The sequence below is a fragment of the Rhinatrema bivittatum genome, chromosome 2, assembly GCF_901001135.1.
Source record: "Rhinatrema bivittatum chromosome 2, aRhiBiv1.1, whole genome shotgun sequence".
Taxonomy (NCBI): Eukaryota; Metazoa; Chordata; class Amphibia; order Gymnophiona; family Rhinatrematidae; genus Rhinatrema; species Rhinatrema bivittatum.
Window position 1 is genome coordinate 246,183,670 of NC_042616.1, and position 26,342 is coordinate 246,210,011.

At 42.6% G+C, this 26,342-nt stretch overlaps 1 protein-coding gene across 2 annotated transcripts in view; it reads right to left on the reverse strand.

Annotated features, from left to right (window-relative positions):
• Positions 1 to 1,249: 1,249 nt before the first annotated feature.
• Positions 1,250 to 26,342, reverse strand: part of GGCT (gamma-glutamylcyclotransferase) — a 57,464-nt gene continuing 32,371 nt past the window's right edge. The window contains exons 3-5 of one of the 2 annotated variants that reach the window (XR_003854564.1): positions 20,031 to 20,161; positions 18,697 to 18,832; positions 1,922 to 1,963 (exon numbers count right to left, since the gene is read on the reverse strand). Coding sequence is in view for 1 of the 2 variants with exons in the window: in XM_029589367.1 (XP_029445227.1) it covers positions 1,814 to 1,963; positions 18,697 to 18,832 (286 nt within the window). In the remaining variant the exon portion in view is untranslated. Of the gene's footprint in view, positions 1,964 to 18,696; positions 18,833 to 20,030; positions 20,162 to 26,342 lie in introns of both variants that reach the window. The other variant, XM_029589367.1, reaches the window with a different exon arrangement.

A 26,342-nucleotide genomic window follows, 5' to 3' on the forward strand; every position in this document is an offset into this window, starting at 1 on the left:
CCCCGTGGGGGTGAGCAGCATTCAGGAAATCATGCACCTGCCACCTTCAGTGAGTGAGGGGTGGGAGGGGAAAGGAGGCTGGGGAGCAAGACTGCTGGGAAGTGGAGGTCTGGGATGGGAAGGCTTGTGAGCAAGACTGCTGGGGAGAGGGGTTTCTGGGATGAGAGACGCATCTGGAAAGCACAACTGAGGAGGAATGGAGGGGCTGGGTGGGGAGAGGGGGCTGGGGATTATGATTCCTGGGGAGTGGGATGTCTTGTGGAGGAGAGGGGGCCAAGAATGCTGGGGAGTGGGGGGAAGGGGAGCAAAATTGTGTGGGAGCATGTGTGTGGGAGAGAGAGAGAGAGAGAGCGAGCATGTGTGTGGGAGATTGACCCCACTTCCTCTCTGCCTGCTAATCCATGACAATTTTAGGGTTTCTGGAAATCAAACGTTCCCAGATATGGATAACTGGTGATTTTTTAAAAATCCTTATTACTTCTTATTGTTGGGTGTTATTCGATGTGTTATTTAAAATATTTTATTGATGTTTGGAAAATGTTTATGTGAGTTTTTAATTATTGAATGCTATTCTATACATTAGTTTTGAATTATTCTTTTTATTTGTATGGTTTTACTAATTTTCTTTTATGAGAAATGGTAATGCTTCTGTTTTTTCATTGTTGCAGTTCATATAGAATTTGGCTTGTTGCAGTTTCCAGTTCAGATTTTGGCTGTACATTTCTATTTTATTGTCTTTTTATTCTATATTTGAGGGTCTATCTGTGTTTTGTATTTGTGACTGAGTAAAGTATTCCTACTTTGTATGTAGAGATCTATAGCAGCTTGGCTTGTTCTGTTTTCATAATAGGGGGTTTATTGGTGTATTAGGCCTGGTGTAATATTTGCAGTGTTAACTTTCATAGATAGAGTTGTTTCTCTTTGAGTGCTGATAGTTAGTGTTGTTTTGATACAGAAAGTTTATTGTATTGTAATTCTGGGGGTTTTTTTTGTGGCTCTCTGAGGGTCATACTCATGCCCAAGATGCATTACAGTAGGCCTAATATCATATGAATTCCAAGTACTACAATTCAGAATCCCCACCTACAACACAAGTATCTCCACACACTCAATAGCCATTCATGGCTCTTGCAATCAATCTCACAACCATGTATCCTCCACAAAGGCACTCACATTTCTGCATGCTCGTCCAGCATTCAGACACACACCATGTTAAGCCTACCAAAAATCACGAAGGATAACAAGTAAAAACAAAATACATCTTTTACTGCATGGCAACTATCCAAAAACATTTTTAAAACTGTAAACTGGATAGGACCTATACATCATAACCAATCTAATATAAGTAATATGATGATCTCATTTTTACAAACTTATCAATAGAGGTCCATTTTAAATGATGATCAACTGGCGAGAGAATTTCCCAGCATATGTTGCCCTGTTAAAGGAAACTGTTAAGGTAATTAGTCCCTATCTGCCGACATCTTATTTGTTGCTAAGTAATAGTTTCATAATTCATGCCTTGATCTTGAGAAGACACTGCGCCATATATTCAGCTTCTACATTGTTAGCAACCAGCAACTTTAACCTCTGAACAGTATGCCACTGTTTCTAGTCCAGGATGGCTATATTTAACTGGCTTAATGTGCATAAGCAGAACCATAATGGAACTCAAGCTACATCAATCCTTTATCATACCAAAACATGTTAGGGTAGTCACTCTAATCGTTTTTCTTATCACAAACAGAAAAAAGAAAGTAATACCAAATTAAAAAAAAAATACAAAATTAAATTTAAAATGTAAGCAGTTGTTCTAATTAGTTCTCTTTCCTATTTGCCTGAGGGCAGCTTCAATTTCTTCCATGACTGGAAGAGTCCCTGTGTATTCGTTGGTTTCTATAGCTTCTAACTGCTTTTGGTACTCAGTTGGCAAGCAGTTTTGTTTTGCTCCCATACAGATGACCTGCAACAGAAACAAGGATGCATGACAATGTACATTCACTATTAATTTGGCCTCAATTTTTAATAGGCAATTTCAAAGCTAAGACAGTTCCAGTGCTTGCCAACCGAAGAGGCATGAAGGTTACTCTTGTGTTGGGAAGCAGTTGGTCTGGAGGGATTTAGGAGTCCTGTAGTCCCAGGGAAGAAGGCGCACTCTGATCGCTCTATCTTTTTTCTATTATATTTTAAAAGACCTACTTTTTTTTAATGTGTTTGTGATAGTTTGACAGACTATATAATGCTTTATTTTACCTTAACAGCTTAGCAAAACTGTATTGTGTCTAACCAGAATATCCCTCAGTTTGTGTTCCTCTTGCATTAATTTCACTGACAGGACAATTATATAATAACCATTACTGATAATACACTTCTGTGATCATTTGGAGTGGGAGTCCTCCTAATTACCTTACTAGCAGAATTACACATTCTATACACATGCCCATATCTCTGCAAAAAAAATTACATAGTATTATACAGAAAAGTTCCTTTTCTGCAATTCAATGAGAAGAAAAACAGGGGCCTTGAGCTGCTGGCTGGCAGTACAATTGCTTGTTTACTTGGACAAAAACTGATTGGTTGGCAAGACTATTGCTCTCTTCTCCAGCACCTCCTGCTCAAGGCCTAACAGGAAGGGGCAGAACAGCAAACACAGCGAGGACCCTCCCAAAGCTTTCTAGTGTATCCCTAACAATTTATACACATTCCCAGAGTCTCCGTATGAAATCTGGAAAGTTCCCAAGTATGGTCATTAGTATCTTTAGGGATTGCAGTACCTTAAGGATCACAAGGGAGGCGTCAGGTCACGTGCCAGCAGCCATTTTTTATGGTGATGGAGGTTTTTGTTTGCACCTTATGACACTATGTGTCTGCTCCAGCCTCAGCTCTTCCTCTCCTGTCCCAACAAGAGGGGAGGAAGTGAGGTTGGAGCAAGCACAATGTGGAGAGAAACAGAAGGGGAGAGGCTGGAGAAAGGGGCAGAGCAACTGTCTGCTCCAGCTTCATCTCCTCCCTTCCTGTGTGAATAGGCAGCAGGTGGGAAGAAATAGGAGGGAAAGAGCTGGAGCAAACACAGCTAAACACCCAGGGTGGCCACAACTCAAAAGTTCCTAGATATGCTAATGCCAGAGAATCACGATGTAACTAAAGAGAAATTAAAATTGAGGTGGCTTCCCTTACAGCGCAATTCTATTTATGCCAAAAGAGTGGATGAACTGGACTTCTTTTTAGAAGATACTGTAACACCTGCTGTAGGACAAAGTCAAAAGCAATGCTGAACTAAAAAAAAAGACACCTTGAAGATGAAAATAGGTCTTGGAGAAAGTCTAAAAACTTTAGGGATTCTAGAGTGAATGATAATTCAATAACATTTAAGACATTTCTGTCAGAGCAACTAGAAATAGTTTATGAAGGCTTTTGAGATTAACACAAGTGTCCTTCCATATCACCAGCAACAAAAACTACTTACAGCCAATGGCGATTCCTATCTTAAATACTCTCAAGTTATTGGATACAGGGACTTGCATCATGGAATGGAAAGAAAATTAGAGAGATTTTTGCAAAAAGTCATAGTACAGAGAAGGAAGAGGATTTGGCAATGCTGCAACAGTTACTCCTGGGGGAATTCTGTGCAAAAAAATTTAAAATTCTGTACACAAAGTCTTAAAATTCTACAAACTTCTGCATATTTTACATTGGTCTAAGTTATACAATTTACATGACAATCTTTAAGTAATTAAATTTTAAATTAATACAGAAAAAAGTTATTACTTAAAGATGCAAAATTGTAAATATTTTGAGCAGAATTTCCCTAGAAATTCACTGTAACTGTCCCTTCCATTCGTTCTCCCTACTTCCCTGGCCACTTTACCATCTCAGGCCCCAACTCCTCCACTAGCCAGCATCTCTTCCCTCCACCTCTATGCTCAACCCCTTCCACTCTATCGCCACTCCCAGAGTTTGACCCCGTTCTCAGCACTACCTCTCACACAGGCTCCCTCTGTCCCTCCTCTCTCACACATGCTCCCTGACTCTAATACACACACACACACACTCTCATATAGGCTCCCTCATTCTCTCGCACACACACACATCCCCTCATACAGGGTCACTCTCTCTCTCTTGCATACACACCCACACTAGCTCCCTTTCTCTCTCACGCATACACCCTCAACAGGCTATCTATGGGGCCGATGCAATAATTTTCGCGGAAAGCGGGCGCTGACTTTTCAGTGCCCGCTTTCCTAATGCACACATGGTGCCCGCAATATGTAAATTAGGGGGTCCAGCTAGGAAGGAGGCGCTAGGTTCGCTTGTGCGACCTTAGCGCCTCCTTGCTAACGCACCTCGCCATGGCTGCCGGTTATGAAGTCCAACGCCAGTAAACTCGGCCTCGGTTTTCATAACCTGCCTGTCTCCAGACGAGTTTACCGGCGGTCTGCTGAGTTATTTTTTATTTTATTTTAAAAAAGAAGTACAGAAAAGCAGTTTTTTTTCTGCTTTTCTGTACTTCTTTTACCTGCGCTCAGCTATTACCGCCTGCTCTGAGACGCACATTTATCTTTTTGCATGCGGCGTGAATGAGTAATAGGCTCATTCACATGCATTTGCAAGTGATGAGCGCTATTCATTCACTCCACATCCAACGCGGGTTAAATAGGCGCTAATCCCCCTATTGCATTAGGGAGTGGATTAGCGCCTACTTAACCCGCGTCGGAGTGTAGGTTATACAGTGTGCTCAGCTGAGCGCACCGTATTGCATCGGCCCCTATGTCTCTCTCTCATGCACCCCTTCCCACAGGCTCTCTCTCACACATACATAATCCCTTCACACAGGCTAGCACCCCTACATACTCAAGATCCCTTTTTCATATTCACCAGCTCCTAATCTCACACACATACACTCTCCTTCACAATCTCCTCATATAGGCTCCCTCTCCCTGACACCCACACTCAAGCACCCCCCCCCTGCTCTCTCAACCTCTACTCTCTCTCACACCCTGCCCCTGCTTACCCTCCCTGGTCTCTCTACACCCCCTGCTCTCCCATACCCTTCTGCTCACCCTACTGCTCTCTCTCTCACCACCTCCGCTCTCTCTCTCTCTCACCCCACTGCTCTTGCTCACACCCCTCCTCCGCTCTCCCCCTCCCACACACACCCTTCCCCTCCTTCCCGACCACCTCTCCTCCCCCTCCCACACACCCCTTCCACTCTCTCCCACACACCTCTCTACACACATTCACTCTCACTGGGGCTTTCATCTTTGCTGCGAACAGTGCGCGCTCCGTTCGCAGCATGCCAGGGTCTCCTCTACAATTTAGTGCGCAGAATTTGGCAATTCTGTGCTGGGGGCGAATTCTGCACAAATTCTGTGCTCCGCAGTAGTGCAGAATTCCCCCAGGACTAAACAGTGCGTTTGGTTAAGATGTATTACAATGCATAAGGTTCCGGGTATAATAGTTACATGCCAAAGAAAATGGAAATCATGCTACCATGAACAAAAGTGGAAGTAGTGGAGCAGCTGTCTAGTGGTTGGAGCAGCAGGCTGGGAACTAGGGAACCTGATGACATTCCTTGTGACCTTGGGCAAGTCACTTCACCTTCCAGGGTCTCAGGTACAAAAACTCAGATTGCAAGCTCTCTGGGGACAGGGAAATACCTACAATACTTTAATGTAATCTGCTCTGAGGTGGCTAACTGATCTTGAAAGGTAGAATAAATTATAAAAAAAAAAAATAGTAATGCTGATAATTGCTACAAAGTGCTGACGTTAGCAAAACAGCAAACAGAAATCTGAGAACAATTACAGTTCTGCTTGTGTACAGACACAAGGCTATTTTTCTATTCTAGAGAAATTACAATGAAGGCACATAACAGTTCCATGGGAAAATTTGTAGAAACTGTGTGCAGCATGCCGGTATGTGACCTGTAACAGAGATGCAAGCTGCTGAAGTGGGTAATCGGCATTATTGTCATCCTGCAAGGCAAAGCCTGGGCTCCGACTGATCTGAGAGAACTACAGGAAGCTGCTTAGCCAGCTGCCAGCTCCTGGAGAATAAGTCCTATTATATTATTTGCAAGATAATGAGCATAGTTACTTTCTGTGTACATTCCTCCAAGATCCCAAGTGAATTTCAGTATAAATATATATTATAAACCGATTGGAATTGTGATTGCAGTGATTATAATAAAACAGTCTATTTGGGTGACTTTCTGGTCTCCAATAATTATTTGGATTTATTACCAATTATTTCCTATTCTCCTAATAATGCAAAAGTAATTAAGAAATCTGAAAGTAAGTTGTGGGATTGGTCTATCCAATGAGGATGAAAGTCTCTATAAATAATAAGCTCAACACATTTGACGATTAGTTTCTTACTGAATCCCACTGTGTAATAAAAATGGCTGGGCTAAATACTGGAATGTAAACACAGAGGACTAGGCAAATTATAATGCCAAATAACAATTGTATAATAAACTTTATTCAAAAATACATAACATATTTTATAAGGACCTCTATGTGCTGAAAACACCACAATTAAAACCATAAATGACGCATCACTCTCAACATCACAATCATACCATTCAATCCATATATATCCCCAATTACCCCTAAAAATCAGTATACTGCAATACTTATAACTTACCCAAACCACCCAATATTAACATGTCCAGCATGTGACATACAATGCATCACTATAATAAGACTCTGTAATATATTCCATCAGGTAAAAACCTATAATGATTTAACCACACACATAATTTTATACATATCACATATAAATCTATACCACCCCTAATGGGTGGCATAAACATCTATATCACCCCTTCTACCCGTTCTAGACCTCTCATGATTTTAAACACCTCTATCATATCCCCCCTCAGTCGTCTCTTCTCCAAGCTGAAAAGTCCTAACCTCTTTAGTCTTTCCTCATAGGGGAGTTGTTCCATTCCCCTTATCATTTTGGTAGCTCTTCTCTGTACCTTCTCCATCGCAATTATATCTTTTTTGAGATGCGGCGACCAGAATTGTACACAGTATTCAAGGTGCGGTCTCACCATGGAGCGATACAGAGGCATTATGACATTTTCCGTTTTATTCACCATTCCTTTTCTAATAATTCCCAACATTCTGTTTGCTTTTTTGACTGCCGCAGCACACTGTACCGATGATTTCAATGTGTTATCCACTATGACACCTAGATCTCTTTCTTGGGTTGTAGCACCTAATATAGAACCCAACATTGTGTAATTATAGCATGGGTTATTTTTCCCTATATGCATCACCTTGCACTTATCCACATTAAATTTCATCTGCCATTTGGATGCCCAATTTTCCAGTCTCACAAGGTCTTCCTGCAATTTATCACAATCCGCTTGTGATTTAACTACGCTGAACAATTTTGTGTCATCTGCAAATTTGATTATCTCACTCGTCGTATTTCTTTCCAGATCATTTATAAATATATTGAACAGTAAGGGTCCCAATACAGATCCCTGAGGCACTCCACTGTCCACTCCCTTCCACTGAGAAAATTGCCCATTTAATCCTACTCTCTGTTTCCTGTCTTTTAGCCAGTTTGCAATCCACGAAAGGACTTCGCCACCTATCCCATGACTTTTTACTTTTCCTAGAAGCCTCTCATGAGGAACTTTGTCAAACGCCTTCTGAAAATCCAAGTATACTATATCTACCCGGTTCACCTTTATCCACATGTTTATTAACTCCTTCAAAAAAGTGAAGCAGATTTGTGAGGCAAGACTTGCCCTGGGTAAAGCCATGCTGACTTTGTTCCATTAAACCATGTCTTTCTATATGTTCTGTGATTTTGATGTTTAGAACACTTTCCACTATTTTTCCTGGCACTGAAGTCAGGCTAACCGGTCTGTAGTTTCCCGGATCGCCCCTGGAGCCCTTTTTAAATATTGGGGTTACATTTGCTATCCTCCAGTCTACAGGTACAATGGATGATTTTAATGATAAGTTACAAATTTTTACTAATAGGTCTGAAATTTCATTTTTTAGTTCCTTCAGAACTCTGGGGTGTATACCATCCGGTCCGGGTGATTTACTACTCTTCAGTTTGTCAATCAGGCCCACCACATCCTCTAGGTTCACCGTGATTTGATTCAGTCCATCTGAATCATTACCCATGAAAACCTTCTCCATTACGGGTACCTCCCCAACATCCTACAATATCAAGGCTTATTTGTTAAGGGTAATAACCGCCATACCATCAAGTTACTGCATGCACTCTTTTCTTCATTTCCATCCTTTAGCCTTTAGGGTTCCACATTATTTATCCCATGCCCTTTTGAATTCCTTCACTGTTTTGGTTTTTACCACCTCCTCTGGAAAGGCATTTCAGGCATCCACCACCCTCTCTATGAAGAAATATTTTCTGACGTTGGTTCTGAGGCGTCCTCCTTGGAGTTTCATTTCATGACCCTTAGTTCTACTGATTTCTTTCCAATGGAAAAGGTTTGATGTTTGCACATCATTAAAACCTTTTAGGTATCTGAAGGTCTGTATCATATGACCCCTGCGCCTCCTCTCTTCCAGGGTATACATATTCATATCCTTCAGTCTGTCCTCATAGGTTTTCTGATACTGGCCCCCACACCATTTTGGTAGCCCTTCACTGGACTGCCTCCATCCTGTCTTCTTTCCCTTTTGAAATAAGGGCTCCAGAACTGAACAGTGTGACCCACCTGAGGCCTCACCAAGGACCTGTACAAGGGCATCACCACCACCTTTTTCTTACTGGTTGTTCCTCTCTCTATGCAGCCCAGCATTCTTCTAGCTTTAGCTATCGCCTTGTCACATTGCATTGCCATTTTCAGATCACAAGAAACTATCACCCCAAGATCCTGCTCTTGGTCCATGCACATCCGCCTCGCCCCCATCTCATACCGCTCTTTTGGATTACCATGTCCCAAATGCATGACTGCACTTCTTGGCATTGAATCCCAGCTGCCAAATCTTAGACCACTCTTCAAGCCTTTGTAAATCTCTTTTCATTCTCTACTCCTTCTAGCATGTCCACTTTACCTTCGATCCCTTTCACAATGTTGCTCACAAAGATATTGAACAGAACTGGCCCCAATACTGATCTCTGTGGCACTCCACTTAATATGGCTCTCTCTTCAGAGTAGGTTCCAGTTATCATTACACGCTGTCTCCTATCAGTCAACCAGTTTGTGATCCACTCCACCACCTTGGCGCTCACTCCGAAGCTTCTCATTTTGTTCACAAGCCTCCTATGTGGGACGGTATCAAAAGCTTTGCTGAAATCCAAATAGATGACATTGAGCGCTCTCTTGATCCAATTCCCTGGTCACCCAATCAAAACAATCAATTAGATTTGTCTGACAGGACCTTCCTCTGGTGAATCCATGCTACCTCAGGTCCAGCAACTTATCGGATTGTAAATAGTTCAGTATCCTTTCAGCAATGTCTCCATTAATTTTCCCACCACCGAAGTGAGGCTAAACAGCTTGTAGTTTCCGGCCTTCTCTTTGCTACCACTCTTATGAAGTGGGACCACCACCGCTCTTCTCCAATCTTGTGGCACCACTCCCGTTTCCAGGAGTTGCCAAATCATGGGCCATTACTCATCAAAAGACAAAAGGACGCTTGTTGGTTATTGCAATACCTATCTAATTGGCTAATGAAATGATGGGAGTAAAATATGTGCTATATTTGTGCACATTTCTTAATGTGCTTGCTAAAAAAGCAAATAGTATGCAAATGTATCTGAAAGTAAAAAAGCACAAAAAATAAATAGCACGTGTAAATCATGATCAATGTGCACAAAATAAGTTAGGAGCATAACCATGATTTCTGCTCCTAAATGCTGCAGGCAGAAAACATGCATAAATCAAGCTTTTTTTTTTTTTTTTTACACATTTGAAGCCTGAAGTACAGGACACTGGCACCACAAACTCCAGGTTCAGTCCCATAGATTAACACTAGTCTTATAAACTGTTGCGTCCGTCGGCTGAGACGGCTTCAACCCTTGTGCCTTACCTTTTTCTCAGCTCCCTCTGCTAGCCTTGGGAAGATGGCTACCGCCGCGTCTGCAAGCCGCGCTCTCCAGCGTCCCTGGAACGGCTATGGCGTTGCCTCCCGCCATGTTTCTCCCAAGGGTCTCCCAGGGTGCGCGCGCTACCCACGTCTTTATTCCAGCTATGGCGCGAACCTCGGGGGCGCCCCCCTCAAGTGACGTCACGCCATCCGGGTATATAGCCTGTACTTGTTTGCTAGCTCATTGAGTTAGCAAGGATTGGATTCGTCCGGTCTAAGCTACTATGCCACTTCCGAACTGCCGCTGGAAGCTCTCTCTCTCTGCCCTTCGGGGTATTCTCTAACCTGGGTACCCGCTCGGGGGTCCTCTGCTTTATTTCAGGTGCCTTACTGGGATCAAGTACTCACTTCTTGAGGGACTGCTTTCCCTGCCTCGGTGCCAGTACCATCTACTTCTGCCTGGTGGAATCGCCAACCTACAACTACCATCTAGTGAGTAATCTAACTCTCAGTCTGTCTCATCTACAGCATTGCCTTGCTGGGAAACCTACACCGGAATTCCCCTATACCAATGGGTGAGACGGGTCCCCTCTGCCGAGGGTCCCGAAACTGCTTCCTCTGGGTCACTTCACTACTGCCACCACTGGTGGTACACATCAAGCTGTATAATAAAATATCTAATTCTGTGTTTGTGCATCCTGAGTCTAGCCTAGTACTGTGGTTCCCCATGGGGCCCCTCCCCGTGGGCGTGGTCATCTGCCACAGTACCCAAGAATCCACCCAAACACTGCTAAACCATAACATAAACTTAACATTATCTCTGACCAGAAGTTAAATTTCCAGCATTAAGAAAATATGAATTAAGCCTACACACTTCTCTGCATTGGAGAGTAGTAGCTAATGCCTTGAGTAACATGGAATTTGCATGGAAGAGCACTAAGCTGTGCACATTTTCACTCAGGTCTATGTGCACATTTTTTGTGCACAAAATTCCTTGTTACATCAGGAGTAAAGTTTTATACATAAAAATGTGCACAGAACCCGGGACTGATGTGTGCACAGACTAGCACCCCTTATTATATTGGGGCCTAAAAATAGTTTATTAGACCCAAAATTGGCCTTCTAGGTTCTGTGATAGCATTTATTCATCTTGTTGGTCATGGCCACAGTTAATGCCACCCTTTGTTTAAGGAAATACATGTTCTCCCCACCCACCTCAGGATCCAGTAGGCACACTAATAATAGCAAAGAAAAAGAAAGCCCATGTTACAATATCTGGGATAGCAGTAGATAATCAGAACTACTAACAACGTCAAAATAAAGGAAACAGTGCTGATCAGCAATGAGTATTACAAAGAATACTAATACAGGAATATAAACATAAAGGGAAAAGCCAACATCCCACTAAAATACATTAGCTGCAAACAGCCACCCCCCTAAAACATTGTTCAATCACGGGTTCGCATCCAGCCAATGAAAGAACCCCACGTGGCCTAAAAAGGTTTAAGACGATTATGTCATACTGCTGTAAGACGAGCTAGATGGTAATAACCATGTAGGCAATTAATCATCCAGGACAATGGTGGGTTAAGAGCTTGCTTCCAAAAGGTCGCTAGCTCACGATGAATCGCAAGAAACACTTGCTGGGAAAAGTGCGGAAAAAGGTTTGTTCAGATTGGACAGAGGAAGATTAAGGAGAGCATGACCCGGCTCCACATTAACAGGAACTTGTATAACCTGTATCAACCATTCAATAACATGTGCCCATAAAGAGGCCACCTTCTTGCACGGCCACTATGTGTGGAAAAAAGTCCCAGTACTCCCACACTTTCCCCAACATGTGTTTGACACAGTGCGGAATGAGCGGTGTATACGAACAGGTGTCAAGTACTAACGATAGAGCAGTTTAAAGCAATCTTCTTGCAAAGAGGCTGATATAGAGCATTTACCTGCTGATAAAAAGACCAAAATCCCACTCCTCAAAAGTCAGAGGATGACCCAAATCTTTGTCCCAGTCCTTCAGCTGTTTAAAATGTTCAATAAGACAACCATTGAAAAGGGTATAAATCTTAGGAATTAGGTCCCGTAAGGTATCAGCATGTAGGCAATAGTTTTTGAATAAAATCTGGTCAGACGGGGAATATTAACTCATAGAGAGAAAAACAAAATGCTTCATTTGTGCATATGCTAAAAAATCCACATTTCCCAACCCATATAAATCTCATAAAGCAGTTAGAGACAAAAAGTTCCCCTGACTAAATAAATGCTCAATGCTGGGAATACCCATAGTCTGCCATGAGGCAAAGGTCTTAGCCAAAAATCCACATGGAATAGCTGTATTATGAAAAAGCTGAGTTAATGGTGAATAGGAGCCCTTACCAACCAGAACAAATTGCCATTGATACCATACTCTGAATGTTTCTTGCAGTGTAGATGGGAGACAGAAAGGAGTTCTCCAAGAAGATTTAGGTTGCCATGTCATAGCGGATAACGGCATAATGCCGACTATGGCCTGCTCTAACAAAACCCATTGTTTTTCATTTTTTGTCTTATGGAGGTCAAATACAGCCTGCAACTGAGAGGCACAAAAGTACCAAGGTAAGTTAGAGACTCCAAGTCTTCCCCTCTGCTTGGTCTGATAAAGAGTCAGCCGAGCAACCAGAGGTGGGTATCTTCACCAAATAAAATCAAAAATCTTTTTTTGCCATGAGCATAATATTGGGGAAGAAAGAAAAATGGGAAGAATAGAGAAAAATAGAGAAAGTGTGGTAAAGTATTAATTCTGATTATGCGTCCCAACAAGAAAAAGTATCCCGAGACCATCTTTCCAAATGTATATAATTTGGAATATAATTATATAAGGTATATAATTCAGGGCAATACGTTGTAAAAGTGCTAGTCGTTATATGGTTGGGGATCGCTGCTTACATTCAATCCTTCACAATACGGTGCCCGTTGATCAGCAGGATGGGCGGCATTAACGTGTTTGCATTTCAGACAAGATAAGTCTCACAGAGATTTTGATTTATGATTCATTGGATCAATGTTTGAACTTTTAATGGTGAAGGTATATTCAGCAAGTAAAATAAAAAAAAAACAAAAAGTTGACAATTAAAATTGACCTATGATTAAAAATAAGGCAGAGCAATGAAGTGAATCTTTATTGTACAATGAAGCCTATTATGATGGTCAATTGAGAAAAGCGTCTTAAAGAATTAGTAATTGGGGGAGTTAGTTGGTATTGTGAAGGATATAATTCAGGGCATACAGGTCTGATACCCGAGGGCCAATGTAACTCCCCAGATACTTGAGAGTTTTCCTAGCCCATTTAAATGGAAAAAGCCATTTAAGGGGTTTTTTTTTTTTTTAATTATTTATTTCTCATATTCAATAATACAAACATATAAATCAAGTTTGCATTGGAAATACATGGATTGGTATTCAACTATAAATTATAGAAAAAACAAATTTTTATCCTAAACCAATAAACAAGGATCTGCAGCTAGAAACCAATACCATTAGTACTAAACAAAATTGAGAGCTGTTGCACGATGATAAGAAAACTAAAGGGAGAATATCTCATAAATTCTACGTAGTAGGGGCATTACACATAGATCCTGCTATTTCTTTTCTTATTGACTAGACAAAGGGGATGATGTTGAGAGTCTCCTCTGATCTAAAAAGTCTTTTAACTGTTCGGGTACAAAGAAGATAAATATATCATTTTGTTTTTTAATCAAAAACTTACAAGGAAACCGCAATGTATATGAAAAACCCAAGGCAATTACCTCTTGGCGTAAAGCCAAGAAGGCTTTCTCCTTAATTGTGTAGAATACGCCAAATCTGGGAATATCTTAATTGGTTTGCCCATATAATTGACTGGATATTTTTGAAAGTAATTCTTCATTATTTGGTTAATATCTTTAATAGAGGAAAAAACTACCAATAAGGTTCCCCAATCAATAATCTGAGCACTTCACTCAAGAAAATTGGTGAGGTCCCCTTGAAACATCAAATCAGATCTATCATTTACATTCCTAGACTTAGGTAGAAAATAACAATTCGATACCATTGAGAATTCACCAGAAACAATGCCAAGTATATCAGATAGAAATTTTTTCAGAGTGACTGAAGGTAACTCCCCAATCACTCTAGGGAAATTCAGAAATCTTAGGTTATAACGTTTGGCACTGTTCTCAAGTGATTCCAGTCTCCTAGTAATTATTTCCCTATCTTTAGCTACCACTGCATGAAATTCCTGATTCTTCTTTTGAGACTCTTCTTTTATCCTGTCAACTGAATCCTTAATTTGTTTCTGAATATGCAATTGCTCTTGTTGATTCCCAGCGGTTAACGCATCTACTTTCCCTTCTAACCCCTTAATATTAGACATCATTCCCGCCATCATATCCCACAAAATATCTAGTGTAACCACTGCTGGACGGGTGGGTATTCCTGGATTTATACCATGTGTTAGATCAGTGGTTCTCAACCTTTTTTCTGTCGGGACACACCTGACAGATGGTTCTCACATGCGTGACACACTGACCCATGATCGTCACAGGGCTAGATGTAAATGTACAGTTTGCATCCACGGGAACCCCCCTGATCCACAATAATGGATGTAAAGCAGAATTATGACATTCCCCATTCAACTCACTCTACAAAAAAGATATTCTGGTTCTGGTGTCATCTCAGTAACAGCAACTCAAACTCCTTCTACTTTCAGGCTCAATAGCCCTACTTATGAAAAGACAGCAGTTTACCACCAATGCGTGTCCTCTTGAGAAAACGCAACAAATAAGACTGTTAAAACACTTACATGCTAGTAAAATATCTCTGTAACAGACACAGAACCGACCTAACATACTCCCAGGATCTGTAGTAATGCACATAAACTAATCCACACACAGTTACACCTGTATTATGGAATACACTCAAACAGGAGCAACCCTATCTATGAAAAGGCAACACTACAAATATTAAATCAGGCCCTAAAAACCAATACACCTCTTATTAGGAAAACAGAACTAGCAAGCAGCTATAGATCCCCACACAGAAATAATTGTAAAACTATACTAATAAGCAGAATAAATGTTTCACAACAACTATGAACAGAATAACATCCAACAATTAAAAACTCATAAAAACTATTAAAAATTCTCCAAACACCAATAAAATATTTCAAAAAAAGCAGACACATCACATAATATTAAATAATTAAAATAGCAGTCAATCAAGAAAAATAAACTTAAAAAGCCACCTTTACTTACCCCCTCCAGCAGCTCTCCTACTCCTCTTCCATGCAGGCTGTAGCACACACCAGAAGCAGCAGTAGTGGCTAAGCTCTATACTCATGGTCCTCTTCCTTAGGGCCCATGTCTCTCTCTCTCACACACACACACACACACCAGTCATGCCCCCATGACCAGTTTCTGTCTCTCACACACCAATCATCTCCCAGTCTTTGACAAACACACCAGTCACCTTCCTGAACAGTTTCTCTCATGCCATACACACACACACAGGCTTCCCACTCCCGTGTTCCACTTACATATATGGGCTTCTCACTCTCATAATCACTTTCTCTTTCTCACATACACTCACCAGTCTCTCACTCCCATGCTTGTTCTCTCCACATGCACAGGCTTCTCATTCCCATAATCACTTTCTTTCTCTCCCACATACACACACACCAGTCACCTGATCTCTCTCATGCATACACACACACAGGCTTCCCACTCCCATGTTCTCTTTCAGATATACAGGCTTCTCACTCCCATGCTGTATCTCACACACTCCCAGCTTTCTCACTCCCATGCTCACTCTTCACATGCACAGGCTTCTTATTCCCATAATCACTTTCTTTCTCTCTCTCACATACACACAAACACACACCAGTCACCTGATCTCTCTCATGCATATACACACACACATAGGCTTCCCACTCTCATGTTCTCTTTCAGATATACAGGCTTCTCACTCCCATGCCCACTCTTCACCTGCACAGGCTTCTCATTCCCATAATCACTTTCTCTGTTACACACACACACACCCAGTCTCTCTCTCATTTCCATGCTCGCTCTCCACGTGCACAGGCTTCTCATTCCCTGAATCACATTCTCTCTCTCACATTCACATACACACCAGTCACACCGTCACCTTACCAACCAGTCTCTCTCATATACATGCACACACACAGGCTTCCCACTCCCATGCTCTCTCTCACATAATCAGGCTTCTCACTCCCATGCTTTCTTTCACATACACCCCCACAACACCAGGCTTCTTACTCCCATGCTTTCTCACATACCCAGATTTCTCACTTCCATGCTTTTTCTCTCTCTCTCTCTCTCTCACACACACATCCCTGACTGTCTCACACTCTCACATACACATCAGTCATCTCCTTGAGCAGTCACTTTCATTGCCTCTCACATATACACATACATCAGCTCTCTGACCAGTTTCTCTCAATCACACACATACTCTCGTTCAAATACATTCTCTCACTTACACACAGGCTGGCTGGCTGTTTCTCTCTCTTTCTGTCACTCACTTCCTCCCCCCCACCCCCTGAGCACAAACGGTAGCTGCTCCTCCTCCTCCAGCCCCCGCAGGCCAAGAAGGAAGAATTCCATCGATCGCGGGAGGCTCATGCTGCTCTCTCCTTTCCCTTCCGCTTTCTCCCCCCCAGAGCAGGAAGATCAGCTGCCTCTCCTGCTGCCACCGGACTCCTGCTATCTTCGGGCGTCGGGCCGTATGGTCCGCCGAACTTCCTGTCGGGGGGGGGGGTAGCGGAAGCGCAGCGCACAACGTCCGCTTCCTCCCTCCCCCCCCCCCAAAGCAGGAAGATCGGCGGACCATACAGCCCGACGCCCGAAGATAGCAGGAGGCCGGTGGCAGCAGGAGAGGCAGCTGATCTTCCTGCTCTGGGGGAGAAAGCAGAAGCTGCGCGCGGCGCTTCCGCTCCCCCCCCCGAATAGGAAGACCGGTTGGCCATACGGCCGCAGCAGCGCTTCCCCATGTGTGCCGTGATGGCGCGCGAGGCGTGGGTTCTCTTGCGGCACGGCCTTTCTTCTTCCCACGCACCACTTCCTGTTCCGGGTCCGGAGGGGAATGCAGGCGCGGGAAGAAGAAAAGGGCAGCCGCGGATGCCACAGCTTTTTTTTTTTTTGCACCGCTGCCGTTCCTGCTGGGCTTGAACGTGCTGATAGCCCGGCGGCAACGGCAGCAGGGAAGAACGAGCAGCGGGAGGGACCGGGAGCCACGCGACACACCTGCCGGTGCTTGGCGACACACTAGTGTGTCGCGACGCACCGGTTGAGAACCGCTGTGTTAGATGATCAATGTTCCCAACATTTTTATTTATTTATTTATTTTTTTTATACCGATCTTCCTACATTAGATGCAAATCAAACCGGTTTACAAAGAACAAAAACTTGCCTGACGGCATTACATGGAACAATGAAACATTTAATCAACTTTAAGTAACAGTCAAAGAGAGGAAAAACTAAGTATACAATTTAATTACATAGTAATCATGTGGGCTTAATAACTCCAGATCCCCTTCACCTTTCTCTGGAGTTGCCCCCATGGAATTAGGTGCTCTTTCTTCAACTAGATCATTATTGCGGGATATTACATCTCCCGCTTTTGGCCTAGTTGCGATGGTCTCAAATGAAGCTCCCTCAGGACTTATCTCACCCAGTCTTTGAGCAGGTGGTATTCCGGTGTTCGGGCTTAGTGAAGCCTTGTCTGCCGGCTCAATCAGTCCTCCCTGACTGATTGGCACATCAGATTCCTTAGTCTCCACTTCTTTTAAAGCAGGGAAGAGCATAAACCTACTGATTTCCTGTTGTATCGGTGATGGTAGTGGATGTGAGGGAAATACCCTCACCTTCCCTTTCTGTTTAGAAGGCATTACCCACTCTGGAAACACTATGCAGGATAATCTGCCGTTTTTGCCCAGTCTATGCTGCCAACAAAATCCGCGTGCAACAGATGATCAGGCAGAGAGAAATGTAAATAAATCTCAAAGTTAAAAGAACACAGTACCTTAATGAACCAGGGTCCATCAAACAAAGGAAACTGCAGACAAATCCAGACGAATCCGGGCGAAGCCGGGCTAAGCCGGTACTCTATGTGAGAGATTTCTCCATTCCCCTCAGCTGATCCCTTCTCATTCCGCAGTGATTGCTCACTCAGACCCCTCTTACCTCTCCAAAATGATACCCTTTGGGCTGTCTGCTCTATGCTCACTCCCCTTTCCTTCCTATTCCCTGCATGCTGACTGGGAAGGGAGGGGCTGGGTCAGGAAGCAGAGAGCTGTTCTCTGCCAAATTAGATGCAGCACAGCTGGAAGGCAGTAAATCTTCAGCCAGCCTGCTGCCACCCCAGAATTTTGCCACTCTAGGTACAGGCCTAGATAAATCCTGGCCTGCCACTACTGGGAATGTTAATACATTTCTTGATTAGTTTTTGGGAGCTAAGTTAGTTTAATAATAAAAAAAAAAAGGTTATCACCTTACATACATTTGTTTGACATTTATTTCTGCACATTCAAATGCACAAATAGAGCAAAATACTGCTTACATCACCACTAGAATACAATTAGGAAATGCTAGTTTCATTCATCAAATATGAAGTAAAACTGAAAAGAGAAGCTCACCCGTTTATACTGTGGTGATGGCAGCCCACAAACAGTATCCTTCATTTCATAAGACCGGCAGGCCAGTTCTTGTCCTTTTTGAGTGCGAACAATAATCTCTATAGGAACATACAAGCCACACTCAACACCTTCTTGTCTAGAAAGGAATGATATAAAGTCCTTTCAGTAACTTAAGGCTACTTAGAAGAAGAGATGAAGAGCATTTATGATATACAATGTGACCTACTGTACTAGAATATCAATATATACCAAAACTGGTTCTCCTGAGGAAATTGCAAGGAATAAGAACAAATGGTCATAATAAAAGCAAGATGGATTACTTGTAACACGTGTTTTCCGAAGATGGCAGGTTAATCAACCAGATAAGTGGGTGATGGTATTTGATGGCACTACCATTCGATGGTGTCGGGGAGTTCTAGAAAAACTTTTTCCAGACTTTTCTGCACATGTGTGGGACTTCCCATGTACTCACCACCTCATGAGGACCCTTCCTCATTCCTATAATATAGCTTAGACAATTCTGTAATAATGAGGCAGGGAGAGGGAGGAATGTTGTGTAGTCAGTTATCCTGATGTTCTCAAAGAACAGCTATTATAAATAATCAACACAGGGCTACCATCGCCTAAAAGGTCCCTGTGGCCCAACATGGCACCCCCTAGAATGACTCAAAAAATCACCGGGGGGGGGGGGTGGATTATTAGAAACCCCCCCCCCCCCCGTTCATCCCAGGGCTGCAAATCTATACAGCCCCACCAAAAAAAAAAATTAATTAAGTTATCATGCAATAATGCCACCCCTCCTCCCCAGGTCACCAAGCTCCTTGGTTATCCAAAACTCCCTGCAAATAGTTACCCCTCCCTTTCTTCGTTGTCATCACGCCGCAACTTATTATTATTATTTGGCAGGACTGCCTCACTTGCAAGCCCCAGGGTGGGGTGGAGGGTCTAATAAGATCCCCCCTGTTGATTTTTGAGTAAATCTAGGGGATGCCATGGTGGGCCACAGGGCCCTTTAAATCTACTGTGGGAGCATCGAGACCTGCATTAGGGTGTCTGTGCTCCTGTGGTAGATTAATGATTTCTAAAAAGGTGTAGATAAAAATAACGTGGCTCACAAATTTCAAATTTACATAGAATTAGGTATGCATGAGCTGCTTTGCACGGATTTGCAAAATTCATGCATGCAAATGCCATGCAACGCAGCTCACTGTAATAGGGGTGAGTTTCTGGCCCAAAAATTGCAAAATATATACAGTGTTTATCACGCGATACACGCTGTTTAACGTGCATCATAGCCCTATCATGGCTTGGTAAATCTTTTCCTAAGTTTGTACCTGAGGCAATGGAAAGTGAAGTGACTTGCCCAAGGTCAGAAGGTGTGGCAGTGGGATTTAAACCCTGGCTTTCCTGATTTGTAGCCCACATCCCTTTCAGAGACTTTGGAGAGAAGACTGTGCCTGGCATCCTGGGTATGATCACAATACACAAAAAAACAGCAGATCACCTCTATGAATATAAACAATATTAAAGAAAGAAGTGTACACTAAATCTTTGTTACAAAATATACTAATGTATGAATCTGGCATCAGAGTAGTTTAAATGTGAAACAATCTCCTTGTCTCTTGCCCACAATGGGCTTCAAGCAGTTCAGAGATATTGCATAGTTGAAATCATGTACCAGACACACTTTTTATAATTTTATAATGTGCAATAAATGTAATGGTGCAAAACTAAATTAAAGAACTAATAAACTTAGCTCATTAAGATACAAAGTTATCAAACACCATGCCACTCTTTTTATGTTGTCACAAGCCGTTAAGCCCGTTAAAACGGGCTACATTACATTTTGTTTTCAGTCCATTTTCTAACACAGCACCCTTCTACACTTTTTCTCCCTCTCTCCCCCTTCCCCTCGTTCACTCCTCCCCTTTCCTCCACTCAGTCTTACTCACCCTCTGTCTCCCACTGCCTTCTTCCCCTCACTCTCACCTCCCTCCCCTTCCCTCAGTCACTCCCACCTCTCTCCCCTTCCCTCAGTCACTCCCCACCCTCTCTCAATCCCATCCCCTCCCCCTCAGCCCTCCTCCACTCCCTTTTTCTCTGCTCCACAACTTCTTACCCTTCCACTTACTCACATCCCTGTCTCTCACCTCTCCCTCATTCTCCCTCTCCCCCTTCCACTTACTCACATCCCTGTCTCTCACCTCTCCCTCATTCTCCCTCTCCCTCTCCCCCTTCCACTTACTCACATCCCTGTCTCTCACCTCTCCCTCATTCTCCCTCTCCCCTCACTCTTCCCCACCCCCTACCTCCCTCCCACACACTCACCCACCTCCTCCCTCCCTCTCACTCAGTCCCTCCCTCCCTCTCTCACTCAGTCCCTCCCTCCCAGTCCCTCCCCCCCTCTCTCTCACTCAGTCCCTCCCTCCCAGTCCCTCCCCCTCACTCAGTCCCTCCCTCCCAGTCCCTCCCCCTCACTCAATCCCTCCCTCCCTCCCTCTCACTCAGTCCCTCCCTCTCACTCCCTCTCTCCGTCCCTCCCACTCCCTCCCTCCCTCTCAGTCCGTCCCTCCCTCTCTCTCTCTCCTCCCTCCCTCGCTACTGGCCGCTGCCGCCGCCCGCTGCTATCTGCTGCCGCTACCGCCGCCGCCCACCGCCGCCGCCATGTTTTTTTTTTCCTTACGCTGCCTAAGACAGACGTGCTCGCCCGCACATGCGCAGTAGAGCTGCTCTCTACTGCGCATTTGCGGCACGTCGGTCAACCTTCATTTATTAGGTTGATACTTCGATTTGCTTAGACCCGACATGTGAATTTGAAAATATACTTTAAGAGCATATTGGTTTGCAATAAACATACTGTTCGGAATAATTTGTGTAAGTGCTATTTGTAACCCACTCAAATCTGCTGACTTTTTAAGGAGTCGAATACTTTTCCAAGCCACTGTATGTATATGTATATATATATATATATATATATTTCCGTCAGAGAACCCTAAAATAGGGTAACACCACTAATGTTTTAAGTGACTTGAAAGATGATTAATGTTGTGAGTTTTATTACACAATGGCAAAGAATATAAAAACATATTTAGCATTTGCCCTAGTCAATCTTTCCTCATTCACACCGCTTCTAAACTCTCTGTATTGTTATGCATTTATAACTTGTATAGATGGCGACATAAAACATTGACAAAATATATACAAAGTGATTGTAATGGTTATTGCTGCCTCCGCAGGATCTCCTTTTGAGTATCTCCAAGGCAGAGAAGCACAAATCTTCAAAGCCATGTCCTATCTCAAAACAGTGTCCTATCAGGGGTTTGGCATCTTTTCCTTCCAAAGGCAACTGCAATGTTCAATAATTCTGGTGTTTTGCCTTCATAAAATAACTCATACACGATATCACCTCGAATATTAAAGCTTAATAATATAAAACTATCATGGACGGGAGGAGGTTGGTTAGTGATTAAAATCATAAACCCTGCTGGATGCAGTGATACAATGAAATTATACGAAACCTTCCTCTTTTCTCCTTAAAAATGATTCCTTGATTTTTCAATTAATTTTTTCATGTTTAATTTAGATAAATACATATAAAATTTGCGTAGACACATTCGTCACATGAAATTGTTTAGATGCAATAGAACAGTTAAGCTTTAATATTCGAGGTGATATCGTGTGTGAGTGATATCAATATTATATCCCTCAGAGAACATAATCAGTGCATCGTTCATTTGGTATTTCATAAAATAACTGGCAAGGCACCAAATAACTCCTATGGTGTTATATGAATATACAAATGTTTGTGTGAGGGTGTAGGAATGTGTTTTGGAGGGGAAGAGGAGGTGAATGGGGCCAGGTGGATGAAAATATGTAGAGGTACATGTGGCTTTGAAGGCAATGTTATATTTTATTGCCCAAGAAAGGGGAACACGTCATCACTGAAAGATTGTGGGCACACTGCCATATGACCAGTGGTGCAGCGCCGCTGAGTGTAACCAGGGGAGAGGGTGCACGGCGGCGAACGTGTCACTGGGGGGGGGGGGGAGGGTTCGAGCGCGGGAAGCTGAGGGATGCAGCGACTTGAATTGCTGCGTCCCTATTGGTCGGGTTTCCTCAGCCTGTCGGTGACGTGGTGATTCGAGGCAAACGGTCCCGGCAGGCTGAGGAGAAGGCTGTGTCGGCTCATCGTCCCTCCCACCCACCTTTTATAAAGGCAAGTGTGTGCGGAGGGTGGGGGCTATAGGGTAAAGTTGTCACATTGTGGGGCAGAAAACCCGAGCCCAAACTGTGTTTGTTTATAAGGCATTATTCCTTATGCCTTACCGCTGGGACGTGGCGGTTGAGGTGGATAAGGATGAAGATGTGGATCGTGGGGGGGATGTATATATATATATATATATATATATATATATATTTTTTTTTTTTTTTTTTATTTATTTATTTATTTTTTTTTAATTATTTTATTTTAAATCTTTTCTATACCGTCGTTAAGGTGGGTACCATCACAACGGTTTACAATAAGGCATATAAAAGTAATGATACTAAAATCTGTCAGTTTACATAGGTGCCATAAGGTTTGGTAACATAGTTTGTAATCAATGCTAATTGATGAATGTGATAATTCATGTCCAGGTCTCTTTCTATCAGTTTTGAGTATAACACTAGTTTTATAATTGTAACTTTTCCTTAGTGATGAGCTATCTATTAAAATCTACACATTTATTGATTACTGTAGTGTGTGTTGGGTGTTCAATTGTTCGTACCTTGCACTGCCCTGGCTTCTATTCTCCCCTTTCTTTTTGAAAAGCTTGTTTGAAGAGCCAGGTTTTTAAATGTTTTCTAAAGGCTTTGCTGTCTCTTTGTAATCTTAACTCCAAGGGCATGGAGTTCCATAGTATGGGTCCTGCAAATGATAGCGCCCTCTCTCTTACTTGTGTTAGTCTTGCTGTTTTGACTGAAGGAATAGTTAGGAGTGCTTTGTTGGCTGACCTTAGGTTTCTGTTGGGGATGTGTAGGCGAAGGGCTGTATTAAGCCAGTCTGTGTTTTCGTTATGTATTAGTTTATGTATGGTGCATAGTGTTTTGTATTGTATTTTTATTTTATTTATTTATTTATTTATTTATTTAGAGTTTTTATATACCAGCAATCATGAAAACATATCTTGCTGGTTTACATCGAACAGGAGTGCATTATAAACAAAAACTAGAACTGTGGTGTCCGAAAGTACAGTTACATTTAACAAGGGTAGCCGAACTTGGAGAAGGAAGAAGAGAGGAGAGAAAAGAGATGGTTAAACAATATACAATTTAAATATAGTATACAGAATAAATGTTATATACAAGAGGAGTGGTGTTTTAGGAGTCATTGGAATGTGTCATTGGGTTGTGTCCGGAAATGCTTGTTTGAATAACCAAGTCTTAAGTTTTTTCCTAAAAGTTGGGAGGCAGGGCTCCTGTCTGAGGTCTGTAGGAATGGAATTCCACAAAAGAGGGCCAGCTGTGGAGGTGGCGCGATCTCTTATGGTGATGTGTCTGGTCGTTTTCGCTGGGGGAACTTGGAGGGAGCCTCTATAAGCATCTCTAGTAGGTCTGGTAGAATTATGTGTTTGGAGAGGGAATTGAAGATCGAGAGTGGTAAGTTGATGTATAGTTTTGTAGGTGATGGTTATGGCTTTGTACATGATGCGGAAGTAGACTGGTAACCAGTGAAGCTCTTTCAGGACAGGGGATATGTGGTCTCTTTTCCTTGCGCCTGTCAAGATTCGGGCTGCTGAATTTTGAACCATCTGTAGGGGTTTGGAGTATGATGATGGTAGACCTAGCAATAGGGAATTGCAATAGTCTAGTTTCGAAAAAATGACTGCTTGGATGATCGTTCTGAAGTCTTGAGCGTGGAAAAGAGGTCTTATCCTTTTCAGGACCTGAAGTTTATAGAAGCAGTCTTTGGTTGTTTTGTTGATGTGTGCCTTGAAGTTTAGCCGGTTGTCTATTATTACTCCTAGGTCTCTAGCTTGTGTGGTAGGCAGATTGGTAGGAAGAGAACTGTTGGAGGTGTTGTTCTCAGGAGAGATGAGTAGGATTTCAGTCTTAGAGGAATTTAAGATGAGGTGTAGGCTGTTGAGTAGTTTGATTTTTTTGTGGCATGATTCCCAGTAGTCAAGAGTATTAGAGTATGTGTCTTTGATAGGGATGATGATTTGAATATCATCTGCGTATAGGAAAAACTTTAGATTGAGGTCGGTGAGAAGTTGGCAGAGAGGAAGAAGGTAAATATTGAATAGAGTCGGAGATAAAGACGAACCTTGTGGGACTCCTATGGCAGAGTTGAATCTTGAGGATTCCTTGTTTTGGAGTTTAACTTTGTAACCTCTATTGTTGAGAAAGGTTTTAAACCAGGAAAGGACGGTGCCGCTGATTCCTATGGATGACAACTGGTTAAGGAGGATAGCGTGGTTGACCGTGTCGAACGCTGCGGACAGGTCCAGCAAGATCCTTTGTTCTATATATATATATATATATATATATATATGTGTGTGTGTTAAATGGTTAATGTATTGTACGGGCTCGGGTTAGTTAATTAATTAATAAACTGCGGCCTTTTATAACGCCAAAAGTTGTTGTTGTCTTTGTTAGTGGTGGGGGAGAGGAGCCAAGTGCAGATCTCGACTACCTGAGTTATTGCCATGGGCAAGGTGTCCTAACTGTTTTGATGTTTCTTCTATGTATTTCACTGTTTTTGGTTCAAGCATGAATTATCTGATCTTTGATGTTGCATCCTTTTTTTGAGAGCACCACAATTTTATGTTGTGTAAATGGAAACCCAGGTAACAGCGGTTCAAAACTGACAACAAAAAGATTGGCTGTATTGGATGCTATTATAGCAACCATTGCAGTTCTCTTGCTAATAAAGCATTTTTTAACATGAAAAAATTATGTGTCATGGTGATTAAAACCACATAAAACAGGAAGTAGGAATGTTAGTGTTTTTACATCTAATCATCATCATCCAGTATAAGGAATTCAACAGGTATCAGTTTTGGAGGGCCTAAAAGAGAGTCACTTGAAGGTGTCATTTTATTGACTATAGACTGAGTTCCTATTACACAAATATTCCCTAAGATGGAGCTTTGAGGGTGATCAGAGAAGCTTTGTTATGTAGAGCCACATCTTCTAGGATCTGACCCCCAACTCTGAGGAAATCTTAAGAGCAGGAAGGTTCCCTGCTCCAGGACCTAAGCATCAATCTTAGCATCAAGACCAAGAAAAAACAGCCGGGGAGCCCATGTATCACAGTAGTCACTGCAGCTCCATGTCTTTCATCAATACCTCCAGTACCGGTGGAGTTTCACTGGACATTTGCCTGGTAGTGAAGTTGTCCTGAACTTTCAGTCTTCATAGCCTGATGGCCCTCGGTGACATCTAAGTAGATGCCATAATGAGGGACATCATGCTCTAGGCTCAAGCAATAGATACAGACATCACAATATTTTATTTTTATTCTGCTTTTCAGTACTTCAAAGTGGATTACCTTCAGGTGCTGTAGGTATTTTCCTATCCCCAGAGGGCTCACAGACTAAGGGGGTCATTTTCTAAGCCTATCGCATGCGATAGCTTGCCGGGGGCGGAGTCGGACGCGGCGGTAT